Source organism: Tamandua tetradactyla, chromosome 16 (genome assembly GCF_023851605.1).
Source record: "Tamandua tetradactyla isolate mTamTet1 chromosome 16, mTamTet1.pri, whole genome shotgun sequence".
In the NCBI taxonomy this organism is placed as follows: Eukaryota; Metazoa; Chordata; class Mammalia; order Pilosa; family Myrmecophagidae; genus Tamandua; species Tamandua tetradactyla.
In genome coordinates, this window is record NC_135342.1 from 72,980,823 (window position 1) to 72,996,017 (window position 15,195).

Here is a 15,195-nt window from a genome sequence, read left to right on the forward strand (position 1 = left end):
TAGAATCACGCTGGGGCTGGAGGGAAACAACTTTTCTAGGACTTGGTTATCAGGTAAACAGAAATTTGCATTTTTAACGGTTTCCAGGTAACTTATATGCATAACAAAGTTTGTGAATCAAAGGAAGGCGGAGGCAAAGAAACCACGATTACTTTCCTTCCTTTCTGCCTCACTTTCGCTCTATGGGGCCTGGACTACATTTCCCAGGATGCTCAATTGTTGGGGACTCCTGCAGGATTGGCCAGAGCAACGCGGAAGTGATTACGGGTCGCCCAGCAACGGGTGGAGTCCTGGCCCGTGACTGGATGTGCACGTCCCTTCCCGGAGGAGGAGTGATTGAAGAAGCTCGGCTCCACCTCCATATTCCCAGAGCGTTCTCCGTATCTTGCTTCCTACCGAGCAGCAGGGCGATCTCCTCGGCGCTTTCACCGCCCCATTCTCCAGGCCCCGCCCCTTTACGCTGGTAACTGCGAAACAGCGGAGACTGGAGTGCGGCTCTGGGGCCGCAGTGCGCAGGCGCGAGCTGTCGGGCGCCCTTGACGCGCGCGGCGCTCTGTTGAAGTCTGAGTTCCTGGACAAGGAGACTCTGCTGCGGGCGACGCAGCGAGTGGGTGACCGAGCACCTCCTGTCCCTGCCATGGCAGCTCTGCGCTACGCGGGCCTGGACGACACGGACAGCGAGGATGAGCTGCCGCCTGGCTGGGAGGAGAGAACCACCAAGGATGGCTGGGTTTACTATGCCAAGTAAGGGGGCCGCAGTGGGGCCACCGGGCCTGGGGACGCACCTGGAACCCTGTCGGCCTCACGTCCCCGAATGCTCCCCTGTCTCCGGACGCCACCTGCGCAGGGAGGGAGCGCGCAGACCCGCCTGGGCGCGGGCCTCCCGCACCACCTTTGGCGAGGGCCGTGCGAAGTAGAAGTGATGGCGAAGGAGTTTGGACCAAGGGCTCCGAGGGTCGCAAGGAGGGTCTGGAGCCCTGGGTCGAGCGTGGGTAACTTGGCCGCGTCCAGGCGCGCCCTCTGCTGTTCAGGAGGCAGCAGCGCACTTTGCAGAGATGCACAAACTGGCCTTATGGAAAAATAGCAAAACAACGTGCAGATGCCCACGTCCCTGTGGGGTGCTAGGAATATGGGTTTTTTTTTTGTTTTTTTTTTTTTTTTAACAAACGTCCTAGATAGTTCCGCTGTCATTTCCTAGGAGAATTTTGGAAACACTAGCAGAACCTTCAGAGCTGGCTCAGTCACTCTATGAACTTGGGGGATAGAACACTCACTCTCAGTTTCTTCATCTGTAAAATGGGTCAGTGTGAGTGAGGGTTAGCTCAGGCACTGTGCCCAAGGCATTTAGCAGAGCACTTGATAATACCCAGTTAAAGCTAATAAAAACCAGTGAGGGCTCAATAACTTTTAGCCTTTCTTGCTGGTTCTGCAGCCGCCACAGATTAGATATTAAAATTTACCACTTAACAGGGAACCTACCAGAGTAGACCCCCGACTTGGGGAACCTGCATTTAAAAAAATTTCCAGGTGAAGTGGATTATCACCCTACTTTGAGAAAGTGGATATAGATAAATAATTTTCCAACTTGTAGAAAGCTTTTGTAAAAATACCTTTTCCTGGGAATCACTCCCAGAGATTCTGATTTAAATTGGTTTTGGATAGGATTCCTTCCCCTCATCCCCCCCACCCTTACCTCATGTTGTAAATCACCTTAGGTGATTCTGATTTACCCAAGGGTGTGAATCACAGCTGTCTTTTGTGGCCTGCTAGAAAGACATAAAAAAGACCGTAGTGGCTTCATGCATTCGGAACACATTTGGGATCTTATTATGTGACAGGCCCATTGCTGGGCTTATACAGAGATAAATAAGGCCCTTTTGTCATCCTTAGAAAGTGCCCAATCCTGTATTGCCAAGTGCCGAGATAGTAAGATAGTCCAGTGCAGTGCATGTAGGAGGAGCAGCCTACCTAGCATGAGGTGGGGGAGAGGCAACATGTTAGGCCAGTGTACCTGGGAGAGTTGGCCCCTGAGCCATGCTGTCCAGAAAAAGTGGAGACAGGAGGGCAGCATAGGTAGAGGGAACCGTGAGAGCAGAACCCCCCAGAGTATGGCTTGTCCAGAGACCTGGGAGGTGTGTGGTGCTGGGCTGTGAAGGGCTCAGGCACAGGAGGAAGGAACCACTTTGTGGAGGCATTTCTGTGCCCTTCTGAGGAGTTGAGCTCTGCCTTCAGGATCCAGGGTGAAGCCATGAAGTGACATCTGGTGTGTGCGTTTAGAAAGATGATTTCTGATTCTGGAGAACCAAAGGGAAAATTCTTGCAGCAGGGAGTCATTAGGCTGTTGCAGGGGTCCAGGCACTCCTTAACCGGGTACTTACTGTTTGCTCTGTTCTGAGCTCTTTGCACAAAGGATTCCTTTCATCTGTCCCAGGAGACCTTCCCTGACTGAGCCCTATCCCTGTACCTTCCACCCCATCACCTGTTTACCTGCTTCATGGTACTTAGCACGATCTGTAGTTATCTTAATACACTTCCTTATTTACTCACTGTCCTGCAGATTGTAAATTTTATGAGAGCAGATACCTTTTCTTGCTCGCCTCTGTATTCCAGTGCTTAGCATCTAGAAGATGTAAGATATATACTCATGTAGTAAGCAAATTAATTCATTTAGCGCAGGTTTGCTGCAGGCCTGCAGGGGATGGAGCCCTGTTGCTCCGGGCTGGCTCTCCTAATGGGCGCTGGCTCTTTGTGTCTAAGGAAATTATGCTGCCTTTTTTTTTTTTTTTTTAATACCTTAGAAGAACATGCTTGAAAGTGATGTTCATGCAGTAGAATATAAATTTAACTTTGAATCTGTGGTCTAAATTAAGATCACTATTATCTCTTTAAATTACCAAAAGCTTATTGAAAGGAAAGAAAAAATTAAAGAAAGCCTCTATTTAAGGTTGGTAAGATAACACTGGGGATATGTTGTGGTTTTCTCTTTGTTAAAAAGTAATTTTAGGGTATAATGAAAAAGAATACCTTTTAATTAATTTTTTACACATAAGAATTTATTTTAAAAAAAGACTTCCGTGTGAAAGACACAGTTCTAAGTTCGTCAATCATGTTAACTTCTTCAGTCCTCTTTATAACCCCAAGAAGTGGGTGTTGTTTTTATCACCATTTCACCAATGAGGAAACTGAGGCACAGGGAGGTCAGAGGCCTTCCCTAAGGGCACCCTGCTGGCAAGTGGGAGATCCAGAAACCCAGGGCTGTGGGGCTTCGGACTCCATCCCCAGAAGATGTGGGGCACCCTCAGCTGGGCCCATGGGCCATCCCTGGGGGCAGCTGTGCCCTGAGGGGGACCGCTGCCAGGATCTGCCGACATTTTCAGTGGCCACAACTCTGGGTGGAGGGAGGGTGCTGCCAGTATCTGGTGGTCTAGGCCAGGCGTGCTGCCCCCTATCCTGCATGCAGGGCAGCCCTTTAGGAGACACCCAGCTCTAGGTGTCAGCACTGGCCGGGTTGGAACCTTGGTTTAAGGCACTTTCTGTGAAAGTCAAGAACATGGGGTGATAACTTTTTTTTGTTTTTGACTTTCAGCATAGGAAAAAAAAATGTTCTGGGTGATTTTAGAGGTGCTTTGAAGAGCCCTTCATTCATTCCACGTATTTACATTGAGTGGCTGCTGTGGGTGGGGCGTGGGGTGGGGTGGGTCTGTGAGAGGATCCATCCAGCCTGGGACCACCTTCAACTCAGTGGCTCTGTGTAGACTCCCCCCGGGGTCCCTTGCAGCGACCGCAGGGACTTCTTCAGGACAGATCTCTGGGGAGCTGGGCTCCAAGCTTGTGTCATGCCTGCCTGTGGGATGAAAACTACTTCTAATGTCAGGCACAGAGAACTGTGTATCTGTCAACCTTCCTGAAGAAGCTGGAGGAGTGGCCAGGAGAGGAGCGAGAATGTTTTCCATCATCCCAGTATTTGGTGTGTTGCTGCACTGTCGACTGAGGAAGAAGCAGGGGTTGGCGTGTTCCCACTGTGCAGGTGGGGAGCAGGTTATCTGCACCAGGCGTCTGAGCTCCCCTTTTTGGAAGTGGGACTTGTGAGTTGTGGGTGATGTGCAAGTGAGATTTTGTCTTTGTCCCCTGTTGTTGTGCAGGGGTGTGATCGTTCGCCAAGCATGGTCACAGGTATTGTTTTAACCTTCCCAGGAGCTCAGGGCAGGTGTAGGGCCAGGGACAACAGCTGGCTGCATGCCGCTAGGTGGGGGGGTTCAGGTCTCACCTCCTGAGTCCCTGCACCCTTCCCTTTGTGGTAGGGGCCTCGCCACTGAGAGTTTCCAAAAGTTGACCAGAAGCCAGTAGTTCTTTGCTTGTGAACTTGCAAAATTTTATGGGAAATTAATGCTTTCTACATTTATTTGCTTTAAAATAATTGAAAGGGAAAGAACATTCAGATTTTATCTTCTAGATTTCAGTGATTAAATATTATTTTCTATTTTGGCATGGAATTCATCCTCCCCTTTGCCTCTTGCCACATCTGGCTATTTCCCTGATTAAGTAATTTTGTGTTCCTTAATACCTGGTGTTGTTAGGCTGTTACTTGCCCAGTGTTTTAATTAGGACTTAGTTTGTTCTTCTGAGATTAAATGTTAAGTTTGGCCTAAAAACCAGCCAGGTTTGTATCCTAGATTTGTTAAAGTAATAGCTAACGCCTGAGGGCTCTCTATCGCTCAGGCACTACCCTCAGAGCAACCCCCCTGTGGTTGGTACTGGGGTATTTCCATTTGTACCTGAGGAAGTCGAGGCTCAGAAGGTGAGTGTCACGACCATCTGCACAGGCAGGTGACGTTTGAGATTATCTTACTGTGTTGTCGACTCCCTCTCAGGAACAGAAAGGAACCAGCGCTTTATGGGACACTTTGAACTTATATCTGTGGAGAGAATAAACATCTTAGGAAGATTAACATTATTACTAAATCATGATAAAATAGACTGAATTTTGTCAGTCTATCCTGGAGTAAAACTAAAACAAATAGGAAGCAAAAACGACTCCCAGATGTTTGCAGTGATCAGGTGAGCTGCCTGTAGTTGCTGCTTTTGTTGCATCAGGTTTTGGATTCCTTTTGTCTTCTCTTCCCTACACACCTGTCGGTCTGCACAGACCTGTGCCTCAGTGCGGATTCCCCTGCTGGGGATTCGGGGTCTACCTCCCTGGTGGTTGGCGTTGTCGAGGGTTTGAGACTGGGGATGACTTTGAGATGACCTGCTTGTCTGTTGGGGTGGGCGGGGCGCCTTCCCAGGCCAGCAGGGGTAGGTGGGCGCAAGCTGAGACCTGAATGAGCCTAGGGCCTCCCCGGTCCTTCTGGTGTGAGGTTTCCCGATGTGCCAGCTGCCGCCTGGCCCCACCCGCACCCCTTCCTCTCAGCCTCTCTCTTTTTTTTTAATATATTTTTATTGGGATATTGTCACGCACCATGCATTCTATCCAAAGTATGCAATCATTGGCTCACAATATCATCACATAGTTGTGTATTCATCATCATGATCATTTTTAGGACATTGACCTCACTTCAGAAAAAGAAATAAAAAGAAGAAAGAAAAAAACTCATACATCCCATTCCCCTTACCCTTCCTTCTCACTGACCACTAATATTGTAATCCATCCAACTTTTTTAGCCCGGTATCTCCCCCTATTATTTATTTTTTGACCTTATTTTTTTTTTTTTTTACTCTCCTGTCCATAACCTGCATAAAAGGAGCATCAGACACAAAGTTTCCGCAATCACATAGTTACATTATAAAGGCTATATATTTATATAGTCATCATTAAGAATCAAGGCTACTGGGACACAGCTCAACAGTTTCAGATACTTCCCTCCAGCCATGCCAATACACCATAAACTAAAAAGGGATATCTATATAATGCATAAGAATAACCTCCAGGATAACCTCTCAACTCTGAAATCTTTCAACCACTGAATCTTTGTTTTATCTCATTTCTCTCTTCCCCCTTTTGGTCAAGAAGGCTTTCTCAATCCCATGATGTGAGGTCCCAGCTCATCCTGGGAGTTCTGTTCCACGTTATTAGGGAGATTTACACCCTGGAAGTCATGTCCTACATAGGGGGATCAACTTTTCCCTTGAGCCTACCCGGCCTCCCTGTCCCCTGCATTGTCCAGCTCATCACTGTGAGAAAAGTGACCTTCCACCTTGCTCCTGGCTCCCACGAGGCCACATACATCTGCCTTTCATTGTGCATGCTACACTGTTTTGTAATTATGTCTGTGCCTCATTAGGGTAGGAACTCACTCATACATTCATTGGTTCAGTTCTTTCTTGAGTGCCTCCCATTTGCCAGGCACAGTTCCAGACCTCTGGGATGCAGGAGGAATTGAGACAGAAATCCCTCTTCATAATAAGATCAGTGGAAGAGGCAGACAATAAGCAAGCAGATAAATTAATATAATTCCAGTTAGTGATAGGACTAGAAAGTCACCCACAGTGAAAACAGGGCAAGGAGGCGGAGTTGCTGCTCTAGCTCGTGGGTGAGAGATGAGGCCCTCCCTGAGGAGGTGGATTTTGACTAGAAACTTGAGAAGGAGCCATTGTGGGGGAAGATCTAGGGGAGACTAGTTTAGATGGAGGGAACAGCAAGCACGAAGGCCCTGAGGCACGAGGGATCTAGGTAGGTTTGAGGTCAGATGGGAGCCAGCACAGCTGGAGTGGTAGGGGCAGTTCCTGGCCGGCAGTGAGGGGCCTGGAGGGGGAAAGGAAGTACCCTGACATTCAGCATAAAAGCCTGTGGCCCAGTTTCATGTTGCTGCCCAGAAAGTTTAAGAGTTTTCCCCCTCTTCTCTCTCCTCTCGCTCCCCTCTGCCCTTCCCTTCTCCTCCCCAGCTAGCTTATAAAGGCAGGCTTTCAGGAAATTTCCACTGGATTGCTTCTTACAACCTAGAGAATTTGACTAATGTAAAGATAGAATTTATGTTCTAATATCTCTTTCTAGATATCTAAATATCTCTGACTTTACTACTTTTGAGAGATGGTATTAAGTGGAAGAGAGAAAAAAATTAATCCAATTGATTATTTTTTTGAAGTGTAACTCCTAACTTATTGTTGTGCTGTGCTTTTTTTTTCTTTAATAGTCACGCCGAGGAGAAGACTCAATGGGAACATCCGAAAACTGGAAAAAGAAAGCGAGTAGCAGGAGGTTTGTGGTTGTTGTCATCATAAAAGTAAAGAATCTGGTATTTAAAGCATTAATTAGATAGGAAAATGTCACAGGCAGAGAGGTGACAGGTCACCATGTCATTCTGGGGAGGCTCTGGCAGAGGAGCTTATAGGATTTGGCAGGAGATGATGTGCTATTGGGGTGGAGCGAGGATGATTTCTTACAGATCTTAAAAAAAAAGTGTTAAAATACAGGAGCCTTTGAGTCCTAGCATATTAGATTTTCCTGTAGTCTGCTTGTACAGTTGTTCTTGATTCACATCATGCAATTAAACCTGTCAGTGTTTTATGAAACAACATAAATCGTGATGACTTTTAGGTGCTTGTATTCCTGAGAAAGTGTGATGCACAAAATAGAAGTATAAGAAGGTCCCTGTCCTCAGAAGGTTTGGGATCTAGTTGGAGAGGCAGGATGTTCTCATGAAAAAATGAAACTGCTCTATCGTGTCATATAAGAGGCAATGCAATAAACATCTGAATGGTGTGTTGGGCGCTTGCTGATGTACAGAGGTATTCCATGAATTCACATGGACTGGTGTATCCAGGAAGGTTTACGGCAGAAGCAGGAGCCAAGTGAAGCTTTTAAGAATGATCTAGAATGAAGTAGGATTTTCTTTCAAAGCCAGAGGCAAAAATGTACAATCCAGTTGGGGTAATGGTCCTTGTGCAGCTGCCACAACTGGAACTGATGACCTAAGCACGTGGGAGGGACAGCAGTTGGTCTGGCAGGAGAGGCTTAGAGGCAAGGCTGGAACAGCCTGGGCCTCTTGACGCCTGGGTTCTCTTGACCCCTGCCCTACCTTGACTTGCCAATCTCTCCTGCATTTCAGATTTGCCATATGGATGGGAACAAGAAACCGACGCGAACGGACAAGTGTTTTTTGTCGAGTAAGTGTTTACATGGAGATTATTTGTGACCATTTTGCTTTCTAAGAAGAATTATGTATTATAAAATCAATATGCATTGCTTATAGAAAAATTAGGAAAATGAAAATTATAAATTTTATAACTTTAATCTTAGCAGGAGTAACTACTCTTAACAATTTTTGGTTTATTCTTCCAGACTGTTTTCTATGATCATGCTTTCTTTAAAAAAAAAAAAATCTACTAGGTGAATGGTTTTGTACTCTACTTTTTCCGCACAATTTATTGTGAGCATTTTCTCATATTCTTATATATTTTTCAGGAAGATATTTAAAGGGAATAAAGTCCTCTTTTGTACAGCTGCATTATAACTTATCAGATTGTCTCTTGGTTATCGATGTTGTTAAATTCTGTTATTGGGCATCTATAATTATAAATACTGTTTTGAGCATCTTGTCTGTAGAACCTTTTCTCCTCTCTGAATTCATTCTTAGAATAAATTCCTGTAACACACAAAAAGTAAAATAACCACTTGTCAGGCATATAGCACGAGCCTGGCCCGATTCTAATAACCTTGCTTCTACAGTAGGCTCATTTGGTCCCCAAATTCGATCCCCTGAAGGACAGTGTTGTTTTATCACTGGTTTACTATGGATGATGCAGGCTGAGCTGATAAATAATCTGTGAAGGGTCCCACCTGTAGTCTGCTTGTAAAGTTTTATTTCTGGTGTTTTACTATACACAGTTTAACCCCAGCTCTTTTTGGCTGTTTGTCTTTGAGACTTCCCAAAACACGCAACTTTTTTCATAGATACAGTGACACTTTATTTTCACCTTATATATTGCAAGTTCACATAATAATCGTTAATTAAATGATTTCAGTAATGAGTTAAAATGGTACAGGTGGTTTTGGAATACACCTAGGGAAATCTTGGTATGTAGCCAGTTTTGGGAGCAGATAGGCCAAAACTGGTTGAGAGGAGTCTCTCAGTGCCATGGGTAGCCCCAGTGAGAGAGGCCATCTAGCAAGTCAGATATGGGGAGCGTTTGTTGTTTGTATTGGTTTGTAAGAAGTTTTCTTCCCCTTGATTTTTGTAATGTACCAATTTTTTTTATTGTTGTGAAATGTAACATATATACAAAAAAGCAATAAATTTCATAGAGGTCCTCTGGAAGTAACTCTTAGGCATACCTATAGGTAGGCTAAGCTTCTCTACTACATACATAAGCTTCACAAGAGCAAGCTTCAAGATCAAGGGCTTGCCTATTGACTTGGGAGTTCCTAGTATTTGAGAAGGTATCAGGGTTTTCCCCAGTGGTAAAGCTTAATAGTTCCATATTTTGCTGATATACACATATATATATATATTTTTTTTCCCCTTCTCTCCAGGGACTTTGCCGATATATATATATATATATCGTCATTATATGTATATATATATAATCATCACAGTTGACTTTTTTCTTTTTTGTGAAAAATACATATATGCAAAAAAGCAAGACATTTCAAAGTGCATTGCAATGATTAGTTGTAGAACAGGTTTCAGAGTTTGATATGGGTTACAGTTCCACAATCCACCATTTTAGGTTTTTACTTCCAGCTGCTCTAAGATACTGGAGACTAAAAAAAAAATAGCAATATAATGATTCAGCAATCATACTCATTCGTTAATCCCTACCATCTCTGTATAACTCCACTATCAACTTTGATCTTTCTCCCACTCTTTAGGGGTTATGCCTTTAGGGCTATGCCTTTTCTAATTTGCATGTTGGAAGGGGCTGTCAATAATAAGGTATAGGGGCATGGAACTAGTTGATGTTCTAGAGAGGCTAGCCCCTCTACATTTCAGGACTTATCTGTTCCAGGGACCCATCTGGAGGTTGTAAGTTCTGGAAGGTTAACCTAGTACATGGAACCTTTTTTTTTTTTGGCATGGGCAGGCACTGGGAATTGAACCCGGGTCTCTGGCATGGCAGGCAAGAACTCTGCCTGCTGAGCCACTGTGGCCCATCCTGCATGGAACCTTTGTAGAAATCTTACATAACACTGTAAGTGTTCTTAGGATTGACAGAAATGGTTTTGGTTGGGGTTTGGCATGTTATAATAGGCAGCAATGTCTGATTGAAGCTTGTTTAAGAGTGACTTCCAGAGTAGACTCTTGACAGTGTCTGAACTCTCTCAGCCACTGATACCTTATTTCTTCCACTTCTTTCCCCCGTTTTGAACAGGATGGCATTGTTGATTCCACTGTGCCAATGTCAGGCTCATCTCTGGGAGTCATCTCCCATGCCGCCAGGGAGACTTTCACTGCTGGATATTATGTCCCATGTAGGGTCCCCTTGATTTTTTTTTTTTATTATTAATTAACGGAAAAAAAGAAATTAACCCAACATTTAGAAATCATACCATTCTACATATGCAATCAGTAATTCTTTTTTTTAATAAAAAACAGGTTTTTATTATTATTTTTTTTATTTTTATTTTTTTATTAACGGAAAGAAAGGAAAAAAAAAGAAATTATCACAACATTTAGAAATCATACCGTTCTACATATGCACTCAGTAATTCTTAACATCATCACATAGATGCATGATCATCGGTTCTTAGTACATTTGCATCGGTTTAGAAGAACTAGCAACACAACAGAAAAAGATATAGAATGTTAATATAGAGAAAAAAATAAAAGTAATAATAATAGTAAAAAAAAAAAAACCTATAGCTCAGATGCAGCTTCATTCAGTGTTTTAACATGATTACTTTACAATTAGGTATTATTGTGCTGTCCATTTTTGAGTTTTTGTATCTAGTCCTGTTGCACAGTCTGTATCCCTTCAGCTCCAATTACCCATTATCTTACCCTGTTTCTAACTCCTGCTGGACTCTGTTACCAATGACATATTCCAAGTTTATTCTCGAATGTCGGTTCACATCAGTGGGACCATATAGTATTTGTCCTTTAGTTTTTGGCTAGACTCACTCAGCATAATGTTCTCTAGGTCCATCCATGTTATTACATGCTTCATAAGTTTATTCTGTCTTAAAGCTGCATAGTATTCCATCGTATGTATATACCACAGTTTGTTTAGCCACTCGTCTGTTGATGGACATTTTGGCTGTTTCCATCTCTTTGCAATTGTAAATAACGCTGCTATAAACATCGGTGTGCAAATGTCCGTTTGTGTCTTTGCCCTTAAGTCCTTTGAGTAGATACCTAGCAATGGTATTGCTGGGTCGTATGGCAATTCTATATTCAGCTTTTTGAGGAACCGCCAAACTGCCTTCCACAGTGGTTGCACCATTTGACATTCCCACCAACAGTGGATAAATGTGCCTCTTTCTCCGCATCCTCTCCAGCACTTGTCATTTTCTGTTTTGTTGATAATGGCCATTCTGGTGGGTATGAGATGATATCTCATTGTGGTTTTGATTTGCATTTCTCTAATGGCCAGGGACATTGAGCATCTCTTCATGTGCCTTTTGGCCATTTGTATTTCCTCTTCTGAGAGGTGTCTGTTCAAGTCTTTTTCCCATTTTGTAATTGGGTTGACTGTCTTTTTGTTGTTGAGTTGAACAATCTCTTTATAAATTCTGGATACTAGACCTTTATCTGATATGTCATTTCCAAATATTGTCTCCCATTGTGTAGGCTGTCTTTCTACTTTCTTGATGAAGTTCTTTGATGCACAAAAGTGTTTAATTTTGAGGAGCTCCCATTTATTTATTTCCTTCTTCAGTGCTCTTGCTTTAGGTGTAAGGTCCATAAAACCGCCTCTAATTGTAAGTTTCATAAGATATCTCCCAACATTTTTCTCTAACTGTTTTATGGTCTTAGACCTAATGTTTAGATCTTTGATCCATTTTGAGTTAACTTTTGTATAGGGTGTGAGATATGGGTCTTCTTTCATTCTTTTGCATATGGATATCCAGTTCTCTAGGCACCATTTATTGAAGAGACTGTTCTGTCCCAGGTGAGTTAGCTTGACTGCCTTATCAAAGATCAAATGTCCATAGATGAGAGGGTCTATATCTGAGCACTCTATTCGATTCCATTGGTCGATATATCTATCTTTATGCCAATACCATGCTGTTTTGACCACTGTGGCTTCATAATATGCCTTAAAGTCAGGCAGCGCGAGACCTCCAGCTTCGTTTTTTTTCCTCAAGATGTTTTTAGCAATTCGGGGCACCCTGCCCTTCCAGATAAATTTGCTTATTGGTTTTTCTATTTCTGAAAACTAAGTTGTTGGGATTTTGATTGGTATTGCATTGAATCTGTAAATCAGTTTAGGTAGGATTGACATCTTAATTATATTTAGTCTTCCAATCCATGAACACAGTATGCCCTTCCATCTATTTAGGTCTTCTGTGATTTCTTTTAACAGTTTTTTGTAGTTTTCTTTATATAGGTTTTTTGTCTCTTTAGTTAAATTTATTCCTAGGTATTTTATTCTTTTAGTTGCAATTGTAAATGGGATTCGTTTCTTGATTTCCCCCTCAGCTTGTTCATTACTAGTGTATAGAAATGCTACAGATTTTTGAATGTTGATCTTGTAACCTGCTACTTTGCTGTACTCATTTATTAGCTCTAGTAGTTTTGTTGTGGATTTTTCTGGGTTTTCGACGTATAGTATCATATCGTCTGCAAACAGTGATAGTTTTACTTCTTCCTTTCCAATTTTGATGCCTTGTATTTCTTTTTCTTGTCTAATTGCTCTGGCTAGAACCTCCAACACAATGTTGAATAATAGTGGTGATAGTGGACATCCTTGTCTTGTTCCTGATCTTAGGGGGAAAGTTTTCAATTTTTCCCCATTGAGGATGATATTAGCTGTGGGTTTTTCATATATTCCCTCTATCATTTTAAGGAAGTTCCCTTGTATTCCTATCCTTTGAAGTGTTTTCAACAGGAAAGGATGTTGAATCTTGTCAAATGCCTTCTCTGCATCAATTGAGATGATCATGTGATTTTTCTGCTTTGATTTGTTGATATGGTGTATTACATTAATTGATTTTCTTATGTTGAACCATCCTTGCATACCTGGGATGAATCCTACTTGGTCATGATGTATAATTCTTTTAATGTGTTGTTGGATACGATTTGCTAGAATTTTATTGAGGATTTTTGCATCTATATTCATTAGAGAGATTGATCTGTAGTTTTCTTTTTTTGTAATATCTTTGCCTGGTTTCGGTATGAGGGTGATGTTGGCTTCATAGAATGAATTAGGTAGTTTTCCCTCCACTTCGATTATTTTGAAGAGTTTGAGGAGAGTTGGTACTAATTCTTTCTGGAATGTTTGATAGAATTCACATGTGAAGCCGTCTGGTCCTTGACTTTTCTTTTTAGGAAGCTTTTGAATGACTAATTCAATTTCTTTACTTGTGATTGGTTTGTTGAGGTCATCTATTTCTTCTTGAGTCAAAGTTGGTTGTTCATGTCTTTCCAGGAACCCGTCCATTTCATCTAAATTGTTGTATTTATTAGCGTAAAGTTGTTCATAGTATCCTGTTATTACCTCCTTTATTTCTGTGAGGTCAGTAGTTATGTCTCCTTTTCCATTTCTGATCTTATTTATTTGCATCCCCTCTCTTCTTCTTTTTGTGAATCTTGATAAGGGCCCATCAATCTTATTGATTTTCTCATAGAACCAACTTCTGGTCTTATTGATTTTCTCTATTGTTTTCATGTTTTCAGTTTCATTTATTTCTGCTCTAATCTTTGTTATTTCTTTCCTTTTGCTTGCTTTGGGATTAGTTTGCTGTTCTTTCTCCAGTTCTTCCAAGTGGACAGTTAATTCCTGCATTTTTGCCTTTTCTTCTTTTCTGATATAGGCATTTAGGGCAATAAATTTCCCTCTTAGCACTGCCTTTGCTGTGTCCCATAAGTTTTGATATGTTGTGTTTTCATTTTCATTTGCCTCGAGGTATTTACTAATTTCTCTTGCAATTTCTTCTTTGACCCACTTGTTGTTTAAGAGTGTGCTGTTGAGCCTCCACGTATTTGTGAATTTTCTGGCACTCCGCCTATTATTGATTTCCAACTTCATTCCTTTATGATCCGAGAAAGTGTTGTGTATGATTTCAATCTTTTTAAATTTGTTAAGACTTGCTTTGTGACCCAGCATATGGTCTATCTTTGAGAATGATCCATGAGCACTTGAGAAAAAGGTGTATCCTGCTGTTGTGGGATGTAATGTCCTATAAATGTCTGTTAAGTCTAGCTCCTTTATAGTAATATTCAGATTCTCTATTTCTTTATTGATCCTCTGTCTAGATGTTCTGTCCATTGATGAGAGTGGTGAATTGAAGTCTCCAACTATTATGGTATATGTGTCTATTTCCCTTTTCAGTGTTTGCAGTGTATTCCTCACGTATTTTGGGGCATTCTGGTTTGGTGCGTAAATATTTATGATTGTTATGTCTTCTTGTTTAATTGTTCCTTTTATTAGTATATAGTGTCCTTCTTTGTCTCTTTTAACTGTTTTACATTTGAAGTCTAATTTGTTGGATATTAGTATAGCCACTCCTGCTCTTTTCTGGTTGTTATTTGCATGAAATATGTTTTCCCAACCTTTTACTTTCAACCTATGTTTATCTTTGGGTCTAAGATGTGTTTCCTGTAGACAGCATATAGAGGGATCCTGTTTTTTAATCCATTCTGCCAGTCTGTGTCTTTTGATTGGGGAATTCAGTCCATTAACATTTAGTGTTATTACTGTTTGGATAATATTTTCCTCTACCATTTTGCCTTTTGTATTATCTATATCATATCTGACTTTCCTTCTTTCTACACTCTTCTCCATACCTCTCTCTTCTGTATTTTCATATCTGACTCTAGTGCTCCCTTTGGTAATTCTTGCAGAGCTGGTCTCTTGGTCACAAATTCTTTCAGTGACTTTTTGTCTGAGAATGTTTTAATTTCTCCCTCATTTTTGAAGGACAATTTTGCTGGATATAGGAGTCTTGGTTGGCAGTTTTTCTCTTTTAGTAATTTAAATATATCATCCCACTGTCTTCTAGCTTCCATGGTTTCTGCTGAGAAATCTACACATAGTCTTATTGGGTTTCCCTTGTATGTAATGGATTGTTTTTCTCTTGCTGCTTTCAAGATCCTC

At 42.0% G+C, this 15,195-nt stretch overlaps 1 protein-coding gene across 3 annotated transcripts in view; it reads left to right on the forward strand.

Moving 5' to 3' along the window:
- The first annotated feature begins 289 nt into the window (after positions 1–289).
- WWOX (WW domain containing oxidoreductase) overlaps positions 290–15,195 on the forward strand; it is a 972,892-nt gene continuing 957,986 nt past the window's right edge. For all 3 annotated transcript variants that reach the window (XR_013163742.1, XM_077133099.1, XM_077133100.1), the window contains exons 1-3: positions 290–744; positions 7,131–7,195; positions 8,046–8,103. Coding sequence is in view for 2 of the 3 variants with exons in the window: in XM_077133099.1 (XP_076989214.1) it covers positions 638–744; positions 7,131–7,195; positions 8,046–8,103 (230 nt within the window). In the remaining variant the exon portion in view is untranslated. The remainder of the gene's footprint in view (positions 745–7,130; positions 7,196–8,045; positions 8,104–15,195) is intronic.